Below are 22196 nucleotides of genomic sequence, written 5' to 3' on the forward strand. Positions count from 1 at the left end.
ATGAATCCAAATAGGTGCCTTTGTGGGGCCTTAGATATTGGCCTTGAGGCTTCCAATCAGAATTCATTCCATACTCAAACGTTTCTATGGTAATCATAATATAATAGAAAGTAAACTAAGTGATAGGTCGATTACTTGCGCCTCAAGTAACTTCAGACTTCTTGTTTATCAAAACTTGTCATGGATGGGTTAAGTCCACATAAGGTTCTTTTTTTTATGCCTTGAGGCCAAGGACTTTTGAGTGATCAAATCTTACATGCCCGAGGGCTTAGAACTTAGATCTTGCTTGAACTGTGAAGACATATTCAAATCGGATTCAAGCGCTGAGAGAGTCTTTTAATAGCCATATTACTAGAAATAACTTGAATACAACTTGTAGTATACAACATATTGCTAGGCTAATGAATGAAAAGACAAAAAACAAAGAGGGTCGCGCAAGGCTGATCGTCTTACAACTTCCTATTTTTGTGGTTTATCAAGGGGGTTGATAACTTTAGAAAAGGGGTAGGGAGATGAGTTTGCAGAAAGAAATCGATACTACAGCAGGTTCTTGACCAGGTAGCAGAGCTATTACAAAGGGTTTATCCCGAGAAGGATGAAGGCTTGGGCTGACTACAGCTTCGTTTTGAAGGCAAATCTGGCTTTGAGCAGAGTTTGTGCTTGTATTTGTTGGTTTGTTTGAGTGTCCTTAACTCTGATTTCTCTTTCTTCTTTTATAGACACTTTGGCTTGGCCTCCTGTATCAATAATCTTGCCCGAATGCAGTTTAAAGGATAGTGACTCATCATCTATTTACTTGTACTACCACTGTAAAGTACTTTTGGGCTGATTAGCTGGCTGGTCTATACCACTTGGCCCTTGGGTAGGTAAGCAAGTGGTGCAAATGATCTGCACCTAGTCGGGAAAGGCCTTTTCTGCCTTCTGGGCTTGGGCTATACTTCGGGTTTTTCTCTTTTTTTTGGGCCAACTCCCTTCTGAGCCCAAAGTTTAAGTTTTAACCCAAACAATTTACAATCTTTGATTCTTTGCACTCGACACCAGCTTGCTCATCCTCGGTGCTGCATGTCCCAACTTCTCGTAGTGATCCGCGGTTGCGAATTTTCTCTCGCCGCCCGTATTGATTTTCCGTGTCTTTGTCCCCGTAACCTCCGAAAGAGAAAGATGGCGCCCCTAGAAGAAAATAGAGAAAAAAATGAAAAGGAAGTGGGAAAAAATTGTTCTATAACGTTTGGTACGCAGACGGGACGGAACAGATGATGTAAATATTGAAAAAGATAAGGAGAAATTTTGTCATAAAATGTTATAAATTTGTGTTCCACGGATGTGGAACGGGTCGTTCCAGGGGGAAGAGGTGGAACGAAAAATCAGCCAAATTTCGTCCCATGGGACAACCCGTTCCATAGTTTTTAGGTGCACCAAACGTGGGACGGAACGGCTCATCCCGTTCCGTCCCGTCCCGTCCCACGTACCGAACGGTACCAAGGATGACAAAAGGGCTCTGCGGGCCTAGGACCAACATTGAAGATAGTGAGGATTAGTATTACAAAGGGTAATTAAGACTTTTTATGTGGATTTTTTGTTATAATTATAAGAAGTTAACAAGTTTGGCTAAAATTCAATTTATGCTTCTAAAATTGGCTATTCTTCAAAATTTCCCAAGTTTAAATGGCCGGCTAGCTAAAAACAACTTCTTCTTTTTTTTTTAAATATTGGAGGTATCTGAGTCTTGATACCACACGAGTCAAGAAAACATTTTTGGCTTCTAGTTAAATGATATGTTAAAGCAAAGTCGGTGATCTTAAAAAGTTCAAACTCACATTAAACTTTTACTAACTTTCCATTAGACCAATCTTTGACGTTAAAATCTTACTAAATAAAGTTAAAATGATATATAAATAGATTTTTGCGAATTCTCGTTTAAAATAAACATTAATGGATCGAGTTGGTTAAGTTTTCATACATGTCGTTATCTTTCTGTCAAAGTTAATCACAATGCTACTCAAATATAATCAAATGTACTTTTTAAATTTTGAAATCGTTACGAATGTACTTTTTAAGTTTTGAAATCATTACGAATCATTTGGATGCAAATGTAAGAGCACACTATTGTATGTATATTAGAGCATCTTCAAAAGAGATGCCAAATAGTCCATATAAGCTATAACAATGAAAAAGACGGCCACTAATTGTTTCCAACCGAAATGTCAAATCCTATATGGCATGACATAGAATGACAACAAAGGGGCTTGCTGTCAAATTTGACAGCCGCTTCAAATTTTTTTTACTAATTATTAAATGTCTTTTATTAATATTTTAATGTCATTTATTATTTGATTATTGAATGATAGAGTTGGTTTAAAACACTACCTATTTCTTCTTTTTTAATCATCAAATTTATTTCAATTTAAGCAATTGATTGTTGAACGGTAGAGTTCGGTTAAAACACCACCTATTTCTTCTTTTTTTAGTCACCAAAGTGGCGCAACTCAGCAAGACATGGTAAATCAAATATAGTGTTGATGTATTTAATTTTAATTATACATATTTATTCTCATGTGGAATTTTATTTTTTAGATTGCAAATGCGAAGGCTACGTCTGAAGCACTACACCAAAAAAAATTCAATCTTGATCATGCGTGGGTTTTGTTGAGGCACCAACCAAAGTGGTTACAAGTGGTAGAATCTTTGAAAAAGAATTCTATTTCAAAAACACTAGTAGGGATTGAAGAAGAAAACATTTATACTGAGAAACGGCCATTAGGAAACAAGGCTGCCAAGAGAAAAATGAAAGAAGCTGCGAAGAACGACTCCATACCTATTTCGGTGCAAATTCAAAAGTTACATGAGGAGAAAAAAGAAAGAGATGAGAGGAAAATGGAACTTATTAAGAAGAAAGTTAAGCATGATGAACAAAAAAAATTCGACTTAAGCGACTTGATTTTAGACAAAAATTATGTCTATGGACAGTGGCGAAGCTACATAGGAGCGAGGAGGGGCGACCGCCCCTCCGCTCGTCGGAAAACAAGCCCCGGAGCGAGTCCTAAGCCCCTCTGGTTCGGCCGGAATCTGGAAAACATGGTATTGTTCCTGTTCATGCTGCTGCGCTGCTCCCCAGCCAGTGCGCAGAGGTTTTGTTTTTAAATTTTAAATCCAGGCCAAAACGACGTCGTTTTGATCCTTGTAAAAAAATATAATTTTTAAACTAAACGGCGTCGTTTTACTTGTTATATGAATAGAAAAAATAATATTACGGGGGACCACATCCAACCGGTTTTTGTTTCCCATTCATCCCCCCACCACACCTTCTTTTCTCAAAACGATAAAATCCCTTCACTTTTCAAAAGTGTGCCCAATCCTAGGCTCCCAGCAAGCCATCCAACCCTATTCCGTTGGCCTTCCATCCCAGCCGCCACGCCAGACTCCATATACCACCAGCAGCCCCTTCCCAAATTTGAGGTATATTTTTTATTTTCTGAAATATATATTATTTCAAACCCTAATTGATTATTTTTATTTAGAATATAGGATAATATACTAATATGGTTATTGATTATTCATAATTGATATGAATTCTCTGGGTATTGACAAATGAAATTATTATTTAGGGTGAAAATTGAATTATTGAATTATTGAATTATTGATTATTGATTGATTAATTGAATTATTGAATAATGTATATGATTATTTATATTGGTTAGTTGAATTGAATTTTTGTTTATTGAATAATTTTGTATAATTTTTGACATTTGATTAATTGAATTGTTAGTTTGATTAGTTATTAGTCATATTAGTGTAGTCTGCTCTAGGATTAAAAGTCTAAGATTTTTTTTTCTTCCCATTATACAGTTATGTAATAGAACAATACTATAAGACCCTAGACATAGACGTCGAATGCTTGATTATCCACCTAATTATCGTGAAACAATTTGTAGACACTGTCTCCAAAATAAACCTTGCCAACCTAAATCCCATATCATCCGCATGCCAAGAAAATTTAGCAACAATCTATGTTTTATCACTTGTTGGTTTGCCATTTTTTTTTAACTTTGCACTCTTCTAAGTTCACCCCTCCCCCCGATAATTTCTGGCTTCGCCACTGTCTATGGACACAAGTGAGATGGGTGACGAGGAATGACTATATTATTCCCAACTTAAAATGAAAATTCTTAGAGGTGATGATTATTGAGTTGGATTTTTATTTCTTCTATTTTCAATTAAGGGGTTGTATTTGTTGGATTATTTGTATTAGTATTAATTAATATGACTTTTATTATGAATTATTTATATGTAAAATTTAAAGTATTAGACAGAAATTAAGAAAAAAAAAAAATGTAATAAAATAATAGTTTAATTTGACATATCGGATAGAGAACAAAACATGAAAATATGTTAAAAATGCCACATAAGCTGTCAATTTAAATTTTAGGTTCAAAATTTGACATCTCCTTCGGAGATAGTCTTAGGAGTGTGTCGTCAAGTTATGATTTTGCTCATGTAGTTTTTGGTTCAAGTGATACTGAGAGAAAACTATGAAGATTCAAACTCATGTAGTTTTTGGTTCAAGTGATATTGAGAGAAAAGTATGAAGATTCAAACTCGGGACTTCAAGTGTAAAATTTGGTTAAACCCAATTTGGGGCCAAATTGTGTTCCTTGTAGTTCAAGGGTAGCAGTAATGTCAACCAATTGAGTTATCACTTTTATTTCTCTTGTCGTTTGAGTGGATTTGCACTTTAGTCCATTTAGTTTGATTTGTAACAAATAGTAATTAGTAACAACAACACAAACTGCATAAATCATACTTTGGCTAATATGTATACAATATCCAATTCTGATGGATTAAAATCTCAAAACTCCAGCATTTTAGAAGAACAATATCAATCGATTCAAACCTGCCAACCGCTACAAGAATAAGCTGCCTGTTGTAGGTAGTAGTACAGATACCATAAGTCATCACAGTGACAGTCGAGGAAGAGATGAAAAGGAAATGCTGCGCCTTTCCAAGCCTCTTGTTGTGTACATATATAAGTACATAGACCATGTAGTTCTTTTTCACTCTCTTTCAGAATCGGAGAAGTATCTGTGGGCATCAAATGGCTGTCTCCGCGAGTTCATATCGTGGACGTTAGGCTGTCTCCGGGAGTTCATATCATGGACGTCAAGCTGCCTCGGGGAAATCATATCATGGAAGTTAGAAGGAGCTTCTCCAGACATGGGTGCAAATGCTGCAGCTCGGATACATATAACTAATGAGAAATACACACTTGAGACAATTTTTCTACTGACAATAATTTATCAGGAACAGGAAATTGCACATAAGAAACAAAATTAACTTATCTAGCACATATGCAGTGACAATTTCAAAAACGACCATCCTAATAAACAGTTTGCGGACTGTTTGTACCATACTTAGGGCCTCCGTATTTAGATCTCGTGCAAATACTCGGGGAACTTAAATGTAATTATGTAATAAAGGAATGGGCAAATATGTAATAAGTGAGGAGCCCTTATTCTATAAAAGGACTCCTCACCCTCACAATTGGAAGAGGCCAATTCCTAGGCCTAACCCCTCATCCTATCAAAGCTCTCACTCTCATAGAGAAGCTCCCTCTCTCCCTCCCAGATAAATACATAATCAGTGTGGACGTAGCCCAAACCTTGGAGTGAATCACGATACATCTTGTGTTATTTACATTTCTTGCAGATTCACGGTTGGATTTACGTTGTTCCAAGACCTCCGGTTTTGTGCATCAACATTTGGCGCCGTCTGTGGGAATCGACACAAAAAACTATGTCGGTTCTCTTTCATTTTTTCATCAAATCTCACCACTGTGAATCTGCAAAACCCCACAAAACCTCACTGGATTTTTCCAGAAAAAAACATTCACTAAGCTCCAAAACTCATCACTTAAACACTATCACTCCTCTCTCTCTTTCTCTCTGTAGAAAGCGCTATCTCTCTCTTCGATTCTCAGAAGAAAATACAAAGCTTCAGTCTTTCTCTCTCTAGAAAACAATGGGAGACAGCCAGTAGTCGTTTTCTCTCACCACTTTCAGTCCTTCAAGGAAGCTAGTGCAGATCGAGCATGCTTTGACGGCAGTCGGGTCTGGCCAAAAACGTGAAAGTTTCTTTGCGGCAGTTACAAGCTTTATGCTGCTGATACCAGATACATAGAGGAAAACGAAGGGTCTTTTGAGAGAGAGGATGAGAGAGAGGCAACAGAAAATGAGAGAGTGATGGCTACAGATTCCTTCTGGTCTTACACGGACGAGCCTCACGCTTCTAGGTGCTGTCAGATCCTTTCTCAATATCCTCAGATTAAGGAGCAAGCTCGATGCCCACTCCAAAACGACAATAAGCGTGGAGTTTCAGACCCAGAGCATGGAAATTGACAGCAAAAAGGTCAAGACTCAGATTTGGGACATCACCGGACGGGAACGCTACGCTTCAGGGCCTTCACCTCTGCTTACTACCGTGGCGTCGTCGAAGCTCTCTTGCCCCTACCCTGCTCCCAATCATCGTCAACATCCAAAACCCATGTGGCTCCCTCCAGCCTAAGGTTTTCATCCGCCGTCTCCAAGTCCATCAACCCTTTGAGAAGCCAAAGCGTGGAAAGAAGAAATCAGGTGCTGTTGAAGAAACGCACAGAACGCAGGGTAACATCTCTAATTTGCGTTTGCTCCACATAAATCTTCCTAGTTAGGAATTAGTACCAGTACGTTTTACACCCGACCCATTTTTCTGTTGTGTGTTTTGGTCCCCTATGTAATTTAGGGTGTGTTGGGCAAATGGTTCATTTTTCTGTTCTGATCTTCCACATGGACCAGCACCACCGAGGAGGCCGCCTCCCACTCCTCCAAATCCTAATTCTAGAAATTCCTCCACCGACCCAGAAAATTCCTCCACATAGTAGAAGCAAGATGAAGTTGATCGTATGCGGCTGTAGCGCCGACGACTCGGCGATGTGAATGGGTAGTTGCGCGAAACACGATGCGAGTGGGATGAGTGGTATGCAAAACCAAATATGTGGGGTCGTATGAGGTGGTAAAAGCGAATCTAGTGGCGACAAATAGTGTTGATGGGACTCGAGTGGGATCAGAGAGGAGCGCCCTCGATGCGAGGGGTGGTTGGGGTATGCAAATACAACAATGAGACACTAACGAGGCAATACGTTGTCTGCCATCATTGGCACACTCATAGATGACACATGTACACTTATAGATGGCCCACTGTGCTATTAAAAAGAAAAAATCTTCGCTCCTTCTTAAGACCTGAAGTCTCAGCAGCTCAAGGTGTCGGCTTACCTGTTGCTGCCCTCACAGCTCACCAGTGTCTCATGGAATCTGCTGGGATCAAGCTAGACGGAAGCGGTCAGCAAAAGAACATATTGATTATTGTTGCCTTTGGGGGCGTGGGTCAGTATGCAGTCCTTTTACAGCTGGAGTATACTGACATTTACAACCAACAAAGCGGAAGAGGAAAAGCAACAAAGAAGATGCCCACACTTTCATCATGCATTTTTCCCATTTTTTGAGAAAGCAAAAGCAAAGCAGAAAAGAAAAGAGGAAAGTAAAAGCAGAAAGCAAAAGCAGACATAATTGCGATGGTGATGGCATGCAGAAAAGGGAATTATGGGCGTGACCCATTGAGCAAATGGTCGGATTTATTTTTGACAGATGTATGATGTAATTTATTTTTCTTATCTCTCGGAAACATCTGTATAAACCCCATCATAGGGTAAAAAAAAAATGGGCTGGAATGTTGTGTGGATGGCGAGGCCCATAAGCCCAAAATAGCAACAACCAGGTGATCAAAAGTACGCCCAGTACTCCAAAATTATTCGGCAACCTGCCGCTATTACCACCAACCAGGTGATGAAATGTATAACCCGTATTCTAATATCATTTGGCAACTAGCCATTCATGCCATCAACCAGGTGATGAAATGTATAACCCGTACTCTAATATCATTTGGCAACTAGCCATTCATGCCACTAACCAGGTGATGAAATGTACAATCCGTACTCTCTTTCATACCACCAACCAGGTGATCAAAAGTACGTCCAGTACTCCAAATTATACATGAGCATTACTCATGTCATTCATACATAAACATTCATGAGCATCACTCATGACCAAGGTATTAAATATCGGTAATATCGGAAATATAGGTAGTCCAGAAACACGGAAATATCGACGGAAATATCGGGATATTATCGATATCGATAAAAATAATATGGAAACCACGGAAATTGTAAGAAAAACTTGGAAATTTTTATTGAAACTTTGCAGGATGTTTATTTAGTCAATTATCTATTAGTTTATCACAAAAAATTGGAAGGAAATGCATTGCATGATGGATTTAACTGATTTAAGTTGATTATATAGCGAGCTGGCAAACATTGTGAGTGTAGAAAATATGTAGTAATTAATGAAAGAAGTTTAAACACACAGTCACAGACTATCAAAAATTGTACATGTAAAAGCTGTAAAAGTTGAATTATTTAGATACTTTTTTTTCTTACACGGCGCCCACACAAACTCTCACATGCCAACACACACACGCACACAGATCACACACGCATACACACATCACACACGCAGACAGAGACTGAGGTCTCTCTCGATCCTTGTCTTTTCTCTCCGACAGAGACTGAGGTCTCTCTTTCTCGATCTTTCTCTCTTCTCTCCCTTCTCCATTCTCCCACACACACACACACAGATCTTTTGATCTCTCTTCTCCCTTCTCCCACACACACGCACAGAGACATCGCCCCTCGTGATCGTCATCGTCTCCCACACACACGCACAGAGACCTCGCCACTCGCCCCTCGTCATCGTCTCCACCGCAGATCTAGGTCTTTGAACGTCAAAGTTTCGAGCGCGCCTCAGATCCAGGCGATCTGATTCTGACGCCGTAGTCGTCGCCGCCGCCACCAACTTCCTAAGCCAAGAATGGAGAACCTGATCTCGTTGGTGAACAAAATCCAGAGAGCTTGTACTGCTCTAGGGGACTATAGCGAAGGTAGTGCATTCGTCGTCGCCATCGTCGTCGGTGGTCAAGTCAACTCCCTGTCCATCACATTCTTACCTCTTCGATTGATTCATGCATATGAATTGTGGTTGTGTTTTCAATCACTCTGTAGCTTAGATCTTGATCTTAATCGTGTTTTTGGGACGAAATCGGCTCGGGAATCGGCACACCCATTTCCGGCGTTCTTCTCCGAGTAGCCAGTTCCAAAAATATAGCGATATTTTGATGAAAACCCTTTGGATACCTATTAAAATATAGGTCCAACGAAAAACCGATAATATCGGTGATATATCGCCGATATTATCGGCATTTTGTTCCTTGCTCATGACAATCATACATAAACATTCATGACCATCATTTATGTCAACATTCATGAGCATTACTCATGTTAACATTCATGAGCATCACTCATGTTAACATTCATGAGCATCACTCATGACAACATCCATGAGCATCACTCATGTCAAACAGCTTCAAAAACTTCATTTACAAAAGCTCCAGCTTCGAAAGCTTCATTTACAGAGCTCTATCTTCAAAGCTTCACTTGCAAAGCTTCACCTACAAAGCTTCAGTGCAGGGTATACAAATACCGCCTCCGAACAACCGCCACTTCGGCCCATACATGGATTCAATTTGAAGTTTCCAGCCAACAGACTCTATTGACCGAAGACTTAAGGGACTACATTATCTACCATATATTAGGCCTCAACTGGGCCTCATGAAAAATACTTGGGGGACTTAGCCCATTATTTATGTATTAAGGAGCAAGCCCTTATTCTATAAAAGGGACTCCCTCACTTTCATTAGAGAGCATCCATTATTCATGTACTGAGGAGCGAGCCCTTATTTTATAAAAGGGACTCCTTCACTTTCATTAGAAAGCATCGCCGTCAGCTGAGCAACCGCCTTGCCGTCATCATCACTTATAACCCTTTATTCATGTACTGAGGAGCGAGCCCTTATTTTATAAAAGGGACTCCCTCACCTTCATTAGAGAACATCGCCGCCAGCTGAGCAACCGCCTCGCCGCGACCATCATTCCTAACCCATCACATATGTATTGAGGAGCGAGCCCTTATTCTATAAAAGGGACTTCATCTCCATCATTGGAGAGCATCGCCGCCAGCTGAACAACCGCCTCGCCGCGAGCACCAACTCTAACCCATTATTCATGTATTGAAGAGCGAGCCCTTATTCTATAAAAGGGACTCCATCACAATCATTAGAGAGCATCGCCGCCTACTGAGCAACCGCATCGCCGCGAGTATCAACTCTAGCCCATCATTCATGTGTTGAAGAGTGAGCCCTTATTCTATAAAAATGACTCCCTCACTTTCAACGCCACACGCCGAGCCAACCAAGGCAACATAAGCCACAAGCCGAGCAGCCTCACAACATGTGCTACTTTTAGTTGAGCATCATTTCAGACTAAGGCACCGCCTCATATCGAGTATCAGTTCTAGACGACATCTAGTTACTTCGGCCCACACATGGATTGAATTTCAAGTCTCCAGCCAAAAGACTCTCTTGACTGAAGACTTGGGGGACTACTGTTTGTACCATACTTAGGGCCTCCGTATTTAGATCTCGTATAAATACTCGGGGGACTTAAATGTAATTATGTAATAAAAAAATGGGCAAATATGTAATAAGTGAGGAGCCCTTATTCTATAAAAGGACTTCTCACCCTCACAATTGGAAGAGGCCAATAACATGATGAATCAAAGTCAATCTATGGGAATTGTAGTGCGCTTAATCATCAGTCCACATAGTTGTGGAAGTTCTATTACCAATCAAATCTAGGAATCTACAAAAGACGTTAGCAACAACCTTGGACTACACAATGAATGAACACCAAATAATCAAAACACTGCTCAATCTACAATCAAAGATATTGGTAGAAAAAGATTCTTCACCTAATGGTGTACGAGGGGCCAATTATTCTGGAAACCAAATCACAAAAGCAAAAGTTCACAACATAAAACTTGTCAAAAGACATTCAACTAACTTGTCTCTCTCATTCTCCTTTTTCTGTCATACTCAAATTTATCCCGAATGTGGTTGACCTTTTCCCAGGTATCCCCTTGCCTACTTCCAAAACCATTGTCCTGCAACAAAATAGAGCTCGTTCAGTGTATAGCAGGTACTATGAATACAGAGGTATCACATCGTACACTATAAAAACATTCAGGGTGTCATATCAAAAGCTTGATGACAAATTCCAATTTACTTCGGTTATAAAATCATTGGAGAAAGTGAGAAATACTGCATTCAGAATAACACAAAGGACCAGCTTTGAAGATTAAACAACATAGTAGGTGTGGACTGTCTACTCATGATTCCTAACGTATCATTAGCGAGGTGTAGGCGCCGAGAGAACACATGTTTTTGTGCATCATATATACATCCGCAAAGCTACAACATATTCCACCAAGTCCAATTAATTGCATCAAATTTGTACCTTATATGGCTCAGGATGGAACCGCTTGTTCCTGAAGCACAAGCAACCGGAGCAAAGTCAGCATCCGAATATCATTAGACATAATTACATTCGTATACATTAACAAGTCCAAAATTTAATAAAGTTTCGATCTTTTATATAAGCAAGTTACGAAATTTCAAAATTAAATAACTGCCGATACCGAATTTTTGCAGTACAGAAAAGCATTTGCAAAAAATTAATCAACATGACATACCTATACGGAGAGAAATCTTGATCATCGTCCTTGGCGGATTCATAATTCGCATGATCCTGAGGAATAACCCTCGTCCCAATACAGCCTCTCCCAATTTTCCCTAAGCTCCATGTATCTTTTGCACCAAGGCTCGTGTTCCTGTCCACAAAATAAAGTAATAACTGTTATAAATAGGCAAAATTTATAGAGAGATAACCTTTACTCGGTGAAGGAACGAAGCAGTTGCAAAGTAATATACCGACACAAGCTGTTGCAGATGAAGTAATGTATATTATTGCTATTAGATATATTTCTCTTTTCTTTCTTCTTCTCATTCACTCATCTTTGCACAATTGAAGTGCTCTATTTATAGAGCTACTTCAATGGAAAATTACAAAACATTACTATTTAGCTTATGAGTATATAGTATACACATGTGATACTTTACTATACACATTACTATACACATGTGGGCAAACATACCCATTATTTACAACACTCCCCCTTGGATGCCCACATATCAACATCAGTTGCCTCATTAAAACCTTGCTTGGAAAAACCCTGTGGGAAAAAACCATAGCGAAGGAAAAAGAGTACAACTTTACCCGGATGGTGTTGAGCATGCTTAGGTTGCCTCGTTAAAACCTTGATAGGAAAAACCTAGTGGGAAAAATCCTAAGCGAAGGAAAAAGAGTACAACATGCATGTATCATGGATGCTCCCCCTGAATGGTATCTCCCCCTGATTCCGCATTCTTCAAATCTGTAAGCCGACGTAATCCGATTCCCTGTACCAACTTCTGAAATGTGCACTTTGGTAGAGATTTGGTGAACAAGTCTGCTAAATTTTCATTGGAACGGATTTGTCTGACTTCAATAACTTTAGCATTCTGAAGCTCATGTGCGCTGAAAAATCTTGGAGATATGTGTTTAGTCTTATCACCTTTGATAAATCCTTCCTTCATCTGGGCGACACAGGCTGCATTATCTTCATGGATGACAGTTGGAGTGTCTGTCTTTGAAAGTAGACCACATGAATTCCGGATGTGATGGATCATTGATCTTAACCAAGAACATTCACGACTTGCTTCATGTAAAGCAATTATTTCCGAATGATTGGAAGATGTTGCAACTAGCGTTTGCTTTGTTGATCGCCATGAAATTGCAGTATCTCCATTAGTGAACACATATCCATTTTGTGAGCGGGCTTTATGCGGATCGGAGAGAAAACCAGCATCTGCGTATCCAACAAGGATTTGTTCATTTGTGGGCTTGTCTGAGTAGAAGAGACCCATATCTGTTGTCGCACGAAGGTATCGTAGAACATCTTTAACTCCCTTCCAATGACGAATTGTTGGAGCAGAGCTGTACCTGGCTAACAAGTTAACTGAAAAAGCTATATCTGGTCTAGTACATTGTGCTAAATACAATAAAGCACCTATTGCGCTCAAATATGGTACTTCTGGACCAAGGACCAGTTCATCATCTTCTTTTGGACGAAATGGATCTTTCTTAATGTCCAAAGAACGAACGACCATTGGGGTGCTAAGTGGATAAGCCTTGTCCATGCCAAATCGCTTCAGTATTTTTTCAATGTAAGTTGATTGATGGACCAAAATTCCACTAACACAATGCTCGATCTGCAGGCCTAGACAATATTTGGTTTTCCCAAGGTCTTTCATTTCAAATTCGTTTTTCAGATATTCAGCAGTTTTGTTGAGCTCTTCAGGGGTTCCAACTAGGTTCATATCATCGACATATACTGCCACTATAGCAAATCCAGTATTTGATTTCTTAATGAATACACAAGGGCAGATGACATTGTTGGCATATCCTTCTTTAATCAAATATTCACTAAGACGATTATACCACATTCGCCCAGATTGTTTCAGCCCATATAGTGATCGCCTTAATTTGATTGAGAACATACCCCGTGGTTTGTTAGTTGCTTCAGGCAACTTAAGTCCTTCTGGGACTTTCATATATATGTCAGTATCTAATTCTCCATATAGATACGCGGTGATGACATCCATAAGTCGCATGTCAAGTTTTTCTGAAATCACCAAACTTATTAAGTAACGAAACGTAATTGCGTCCATTACAGGAGAGTATGTCTCTTCATAATCAACTCCAGGTCTTTGTGAAAAACCTTGTGCAACGAGTCGTGCTTTATATCTTGCAATCTCGTTTTTCTCGTTGCGTTTCCTTGTGAATACCCATTTATAACCTACGGGGTTCACACCAGGCGGGGTTTGGACTACTGGTCCAAAAACACTTCGTCTTTCCAAGGATTTTAATTTTGCCTCGATTGCATCTTTCCACTTAGGCCAATCTTGTCTCTGTTTGCATTCATCAACAGAGCGGGGCTCAATATCATCACTTAATATGATTTCAGTGGCTATTGCAAATGCAAACATGTCATCGATGATTATTTCATTTCGATCCCACAATTCATTAGTACATGCATAATTTATGGATATTTCTTTGCTTTCATGTACTTCTGTCTTTTCAGGGACATGTGTCTCATCAAGGACATTTTCTTTTTCTGGAAGTACAGAGTCACGAATTGTGGATTTATCATTCAATTCCTTTTCTTGAATGATATCATTTGGGTTCAATTGGGCCCTCATCTTTCTCTTTCGAGGGGCTGAATCTTTTGAACCTGGGGGTCTACCACGCTTCAGGCGTGCACTGGATGAATCATTCGTTGCCACTTTATTTTGTCCAACAGGGACATCAATTCTTGCAGGTGCGTTTGCAGCCGGTATATATGACTGTGTCACTTTCGAAGCATCATTAAATGCATCTGGCATTTGATTAGCAATACCTTGAAGATGAACGATTCTTTTCACTTCGTTTTCACATTGAGTGCTTCTTGGATCAAAATGAGATAAGGTGGGAACAACCCATGTTAGCTCTTGTCGTTCTTCTGGAACGGTCTTTTCTCCCCCTAACGACGGGAAAATTGTCTCATCAAAATGACAATCAGCAAAACGAGTTGTAAACACATCACCAGTCAAAGGTTCCAAATATCTAATGATAGATGGTGAATCAAAACCCACATAAATTCCCAATCTGCGCTGAGGTCCCATTTTAGTTCGTTGTGGTGGTGCAATAGGCACATAAGCAGCACAACCAAAAACTCGTAAATGTGAAATATTTGGCTGATGTCCAAACACGAGTTGTATTGATGAGTATTGGTGGTTGGCTATGGGTCTCAATCTAACCAATGATGCAGCATGTAATATGGCATGTCCCCATGTAGAAACTGGCAATTTCGTTTGCATGAGCAGAGTGCGGGCTATTAATTGAAGCCGCTTGATAAATGCCTCTGCTAAACCATTTTGAGTATGGACATGAGGAACAGGGTGTTCAACATTAATGCCCAGTGCCATACAGTAATCATCAAAGGTTTGAGACGTAAATTCACCAGCGTTATCAAGTCGAATGGACTTAATGGGATGATCTGGGAACTGTGCTCGCAACTTAATTATCTGAGCAAGAAGTCTCGCAAAAGCTACATTTCGAGTAGACAATAGGCAAACATGTGACCATCGGGTAGATTTATCAACCAAAACCATAAAATATCGAAATGATCCACAAGGTGGTTGAATAGGTCCACAAATGTCCCCTTGAATTCTTTGCAAAAATGATGGGGATTCATCATCAACCTTTAGTTGTGATGGTCTAATTACCAACTTCCCTTGGGAACAAGCCTTGCAAGGATTATCATTCGAGACATTAATGTGTGTGCTCAGTAATGGATGTCCATTAGAGTTGGTAATGATTCTACGCATCATGGTAGATCCTGGATGACCTAGACGGTCATGCCAAAGCATGTAAACCTTTGAATCAATGAACTTCTGGTTCATGACAGTATATGCCTCAACTGTCTTTATGTATGTACAATACAATCCACTCGATAAACCATGCAACTTCTCCAATATACGCTTCTGGGTATCATTGGAGGTAATGCATAAATATTCCACATTTTCTACACTTTTCGTTTCAAGGTGGTATCCATTTAGACGTATGTCTTTAAAACTCAACAAATTTCGAATGGACCGAGTAGCATATAATGCATTCTTTATAGACAATATTGTTCCATTTGGTAACATAATCTGGGCTTTTCCTGAGCCTTCAATTACATCTGATGGTCCTGATATTGTTGTTACCTTTACTTTTGCAAGTACCAAATTCGAGAAATACTTTCGATCTCGAAGTATTGAATGCGTGGTTGCGCTATCTGCAAGACAAAAGTCTCCGCCATTGATCTTGTTTTGAGAATAACCATAATTTCTATCCATGATCTCTGAGTAAAGAAAAAGCAGTTTATTCATACTAGAATACTACTTTTATTGAATTGAAAATGCGAGCATTAAACCACAGGTACAAATAACATGAGTACATTAAACATAAATAATTCAATCGGACCCATAAACTTCATTCCCTCTTTCATTAATAAAGTCTGTAGCATCCAGGTGGGTTGTGTTTAACTGTCCTGATAAATTGGTCACTGGATCAGGGGTTTCCATTGGTTTAGCCTGGTCAAGGAAATTGATCTCGACACCCTTCTCCTTGAAGGAGGCTTGATATAGTTCCACCAGATGCTTTGGGGTGCGACAAGTATGCGCCCAATGTCCGTTGCCACCACACCTATGGCAACCTCATTCATGATTTCTAGGAGTGTTCACATGAGCTTTTCCTTTCTGGCGATTGGTATTTTTAAAGCTCGGGCCTGGATTATACCTTGGAACCTGGTTGTGAAACTGGACACCATGGTTCTTGCTTTTCCCTTTCCACCGACCTTGCTTGTGGCCACATCCTCGTTTGTAATTATTGCCACGGGAGGATATGGTATTCCTTTCAAGGGAAGCAACATTCACTTCTGGGAACGGTGTTGATCCAGTAGGTCGGGAATTATGGTTTTTCATGAGAAGCTCATTGTTCTGTTCAGCTACCAGGAGCACAGATATCAGCTGGTTGTATTCAGTGAAGCCTCGCGCTCTATACTGTTATTGCAGTACCATGTTAGAGGCGTGGAATGTGCTGAAAGTATTTTCCAATAACATCTCCTCAGTGATAGTATCCCCACAGAGTTTCATCTGATAGGTAATTCTGAACAACGCCGAATTGTACTCAGCCACTAATTTGAAATCCTGGATCCTTAGGTGAGTCCAGTCATAGCGAGCTTTTGGAAGAATCACCGTTGTCTGGTGATTGTATCTGCTTCTCAAGGCATTCCAAAGGGCTAACGGATCTTCAACCGTTAAGTACTCGCTCTTTAGTGCCTCATCAAGATGGCGACGAATAAAAATCATGGCCTTTGCCCGATCTTGAGAGGATGAGCTGCTTTCTTCCTTGATGGTATCTCCAAGATTTGCTGCTTCCAGATGGATCTTGGTATCCAGTACCCATGTAAGGTAATTCTTTCCAGTAATGTCCAGGGCAGCAAAATCAAGCTTTGCCAAGTTTGCCATTTTCTTTTCTGAAAGAAAAATGAGGTGTGTAAGAACTTGCAGTAATATGTGTACTAGAGAAATATATTGTTAGAACTTCTGGTTCTTACAAATTTTTTTTGATCTTCAGGCCAAAATGATAAGTACTCGAAACTTCAGGCTCGAGATTTACACAATTAATGAGAAGGGCAATTGTACCGCACCATTCTCATCGAAATAAGTATAGGATGGGTGATTATTCCGCACTACTTTAAACAGCAGGAAAATTTAAATATGTAGAGCAAGGTGGACGATTATACCGCACCACCTAAAATTGCGATAAAATTTAAATATGCAAAGCAGGGTGGACGATTATACCGCACCACCTAAAATTGCAATAAAATTTAAATTGCGATAAAATTTAAATATGTAAAGCAGGGTGGGTAATTATTTCACACCACCTAAAATTGCGATAAAATTAAATAACGGGAAAATTTAAATATGCAGGATAGAGCGGGCGATTATACCGCTCCACTTAAAATTTGCAGTAAAATTAGATCTGCAGTCCAAGATAGGCGATAGAACCGCACAATCTTGGATTGCATAAATAATCAGTGGGTTAGTCGTCAATATCTACACCAAACAAGAAATCAAAGATATAAGTGACTGTTAGTTGGAGAACTAGAAGTAAACATGATGCAAACAGTTCTTCGCGAGGGTATACCCAGCAATTGAGGGAGAGGAAGAAGAAGAACAGAAAAAACCTTAGAGGAAACATTTTTTTTTCTTTCGGTGAAAGGAAATGAGAAAAAAATTAGAGAGTCGTGCTGATAACGTGTTATAAATAGGCAAAATTTATAGAGAGATAACCTTTACTCGGTGAAGGAACGAAGCAGTTGCAGAGTAATATACCGACACAAGCTGTTGCAGAGGAAGTAATGTATATTATTGCTATTAGATATATTTCTCTTTTCTTTCTTCTTCTCATTCACTCATCTTTGCACAATTGAAGTGCTCTATTTATAGAGCTACTTCAATGGAAAATTACAAAACATTACTATTTAGCTTATGAGTATATAGTATACACATGTGATACTTTACTATACACATTACTATACACATGTGGGCAAACATACCCATTATTTACAACAATAACACATTAATACAAGGCTTTTTATATTAACACCCCACAAAATGTTGAATGCACTTCACATTAAAATTTAATATTAATGACTTATTTACTCTACTATGCAATGACAATTTTGACCTTATTAGGTTTAAAAAATAATAAAAAAAATTAACTTTTAACGCATTATTTATCTACTTCAACTCTCAAAACCCCTCACACCCTCCATTGTTGAATAAAACTCTAAGCAATGAAACTACAAATATGTTGATTAAGAAAAATTATTTTTGACGAATGGAACACAAAATCAGTGTTTCGAAAGCTTTGAAATCATTATTATTGTTATTGAAAAACATTCAAATGAACCTAAACATTTTTTCAAATAATTCAATTTGAAATCATTCGGCAACCTAAAGTTTAGATGGTTTGAAATCATGCGGCAAAATTAAAAAAGACTGTTATAAATTGAGAAATGTGGGGTGTATAAAAAATGTGGGGTGTGTATAGAAAATGTAAGGTGTATATTAAGAATGTGGGGTGTGAGAGTATTATGGGGAAGGAAGTGGGGTGTAGTAAGATAATTTTTAATTGAAAAAGTAAATGTGAGGACGAGGCGAGTGCGGCGCATGAACTGGTCTCTGAGCTGCTTACGGCGCTTGTTGGGGATGTTGTCCCTGGGAATGACGAACTGCTCACGTGGAGGCACGTGATCGCCGATCTCGTGGATTTTGCCGTTTACGATTCACCACTCGGACTTCTGCTCTTGCTTCTGCATGGCCATGGCGAGAGAATTGTGGCGGCGCTGAGATGGCCTAGACTCGGTCCTGGCCCAGCGAAGTTGGGTGGCGACAGCCACACTAGCCTGGAAGCATGACGGTGAGTTCTTGAGTCGTTTTGTGAGGGACAGCATTTGGGAAGCAGTGTTTCCGAGGTGGTGCAGTACAGTGTGCTGTGGGGATTTTGCTAACGCTAGAAGACCCGTCAAGTTTGTCGAAGGCTTAATCGGTTCGAACCGGTTGCATTTGTTTCTTATTTTGTTGGGTTTTTATCACCAACTGTCTCTGACATTGGTCAAACCCATCATTTTGGTCCCTCACTTTCAAAATCAATCAATATCGTCCCTGACATTCACCACCGCACATTAATTTGGTCATTCCGTTTAGATTCCGTCAACTATTTATGTTAGTTTGCATGTGGGACCCACAAATCCAATAAAATGGTGACATGTGGATTACACAAAAGAAGAGTTTTTATCACAAATGGTCCTTGACATTGATCAAACTTCTCATTTTGGTCCCTGAATTTCAAAAATCAATAAATTTAGTCACTGACTTTCACTACTGCACATCAAATTAGTCATTCTGTTAAAATTTCGTCAATATATTTTGTTAGTGCAATAATATGGTCGTACTGGTCCAATCATATGACGCCACATGGATTAACCATAAAAAAAATATTTTTTAAGATTTAAAATTAAAAGTACTATAAGAAATTAAAAACAAAAACTACAAAAAAAAAGAAGAAGACATCGTTGTCTTCATCTAGGTATGCTCAAAAAGAAAAGGAAGGCACCATGACATCACTAAATCTCTTGTCCTCCGTGAACTCACTTCTCATTCTCTCTAGTTGGTTATAATCCTATCAAATTTGGATTCAATTTTATCGAATTTAGATTGAATCTTATTTTCCAATTGGAATTGTGGGACGCGAGAGAAATGGTAGCACAGAATACTCGTCGGTTGGTTCGCTATTAAAAAAAAATAGTTTCTAATAGTTAATCCACTTGTGCTTTATGATTGGATTAGTGGGACCACATCAGCACACTAACAAAAAATATTGACAAAATTTTAATGGGATGACTCTATTGATGTGCGATAGTGAAGGTCAGGGACCAAATTTATCGATTTTTGAAACTCAGGGACCAAAATGAGGAGTTTGATCAATATCAAGGACCATTTGTGATAAAACCCTCCTTTTGTATAATCCATGTGTCACCATTTTATTGGATTTGTGGGTCCTTGACATTGATCAAACTTCTCATTTTGGTCCCTGAATTTCAAAAATCAATAAATTTAGTCACTGACTTTCACTACTGCACATCAAATTAGTCATTCCGTTAAAATTTCGTCAATATATTTTGTTAGTGCAATAATATGGTCGTACTGGTCCAATCATATGACGCCACATGGATTAACCATAAAAAAAATATTTTTTAAGATTTAAAACTAAAAGTACTATAAGAAATTAAAAACAAAAACTACAAAAAAAAAAAAAAGACATCGTTGTCTTCATCTAGGTATGCTCAAAAAGAAAAGGAAGGCACCATGACATCACTAAAGCTCTTGTCCTCCGTGAACTCACTTCTCATTCCCTCTAGTTGGTTATAATCCTATCAAATTTGGATTCAATTTTATCGAATTTAGATTGAATCTTATTTTCCAATTGGAATTGTGGGACTCGAGAGAAATGGTAGCACGGAATACTCGTCGGTTGGTTCGCAATTAAAAAAAAAAGTTTCTAATAGTTAATCCACTTGTGCTTTATAATTGGATTAGTGGGACCACATCAGCACACTAACAAAAAATATTTACAAAATTTTAATGGGATGACTCTATTGATGTGCGATAGTGAAGGTCAGGGACCAAATTTATCGATTTTTGAAACTCAGGGACCAAAGTGAGGAGTTTGATCAATATCAAGGACCATTTGTGATAAAAACCCTCATTTTGTATAATCCATTTGTCACCATTTAATTGGATTTGTGGGTCCTTGACATTGATCAAACTTCTCATTTTGGTCCCTGAATTTCAAAAATCAATAAATTTAGTCACTGACTTTCACTACTGCACATCAAATTAGTCATTCTGTTAAAATTTCGTCAATATATTTTGTTAGTGCAATAATATGGTCGTACTGGTCCAATCATATGACGCCACATGGATTAACCATAAAAAAATATTTTTTAAGATTTAAAACTAAAAGTACTATAAGAAATTAAAAACAAAAACTACAAAAAAAAAAAAAAAGACATCGTTGTCTTCATCTAGGTATGCTCAAAAAGAAAAGGAAGGCACCATGACATCACTAAAGCTCTTGTCCTCCGTGAACTCACTTCTCATTCTCTCTAGTTGGTTATAATCCTATCAAATTTGGATTCAATTTTATCGAATTTAGATTGAATCTTATTTTCCAATTGGAATTGTGGGACGCGAGAGAAATGGTAGCACAGAATACTCGTCGGTTGGTTCACTATTAAAAAAAATAGTTTCTAATAGTTAATCCACTTGTGCTTTATGATTGGATTAGTGGGACCACATCAGCACACTAACAAAAAATATTGACAAAATTTTAATGGGATGACTCTATTGATGTGCGATAGTGAAGGTCAGGGACCAAATTTATCGATTTTTGAAACTCAGGGACCAAAATGAGGAGTTTGATCAATATCAATGACCATTTGTGATAAAAACCCTCCTTTTGTATAATCCATGTGTCACCATTTTATTGGATTTGTGGGTCCTTGACATTGATCAAACTTCTCATTTTGGTCCCTGAATTTCAAAAATCAATAAATTTAGTCACTGACTTTCACTACTGCACATCAAATTAGTCATTCTGTTAAAATTTCGTCAATATATTTTGTTAGTGCAATAATATGGTCGTACTGGTCCAATCATATGACGCCACATGGATTAACCATAAAAAAAATATTTTTTAAGATTTAAAACTAAAAGTACTATAAGAAATTAAAAACAAAAACTACAAAAAAAAAAAGAAGACATCGTTGTCTTCATCTAGGTATGCTCAAAAAGAAAAGGAAGGCACCATGACATCACTAAAGCTCTTGTCCTCCGTGAACTCACTTCTCATTCTCTCTAGTTGGTTATAATCCTATCAAATTTGGATTCAATTTTATCGAATTTAG

At 38.6% G+C, this 22196-nt stretch overlaps 1 protein-coding gene and 1 pseudogene across 1 annotated transcript; one reads left to right on the forward strand and one right to left on the reverse strand.

The window, feature by feature from the left end:
* Positions 1–2044: 2044 nt before the first annotated feature.
* Positions 2045–4160, forward strand: LOC126622710 (uncharacterized). Its single transcript, XM_050291448.1, has 4 exons — positions 2045–2092; positions 2431–2499; positions 2575–2939; positions 4082–4160. The coding sequence occupies exons 1-4, from the start codon at positions 2045–2047 to the stop codon at positions 4158–4160; spliced, it is 561 nt and encodes a 186-aa protein (XP_050147405.1).
* A 615-nt stretch (positions 4161–4775) lies between these two features.
* Positions 4776–19181, reverse strand: LOC126623108 (uncharacterized; annotated as a pseudogene).
* Positions 19182–22196: the final 3015 nt, after the last annotated feature.

Source organism: Malus sylvestris, chromosome 5 (genome assembly GCF_916048215.2).
Source record: "Malus sylvestris chromosome 5, drMalSylv7.2, whole genome shotgun sequence".
NCBI lineage: Eukaryota > Viridiplantae > Streptophyta > Magnoliopsida > Rosales > Rosaceae > Malus > Malus sylvestris.

Coding starts and splice junctions, on each gene's coding strand:
- LOC126622710 (XM_050291448.1), top strand. CDS start 2,045: ATGTACTTTTTAAGTTTTGAAATCATTACGAATCATTTGGATGCAAAT. Junction 2,500..2,574: donor GCGCAACTCAGCAAGACATG/GTAAATCAAATA, acceptor TTTATTTTTTAG/ATTGCAAATGCGAAGGCTAC. Junction 2,940..4,081: donor TTCGACTTAAGCGACTTGAT/TTTAGACAAAAA, acceptor TCCCCCCGATAA/TTTCTGGCTTCGCCACTGTC.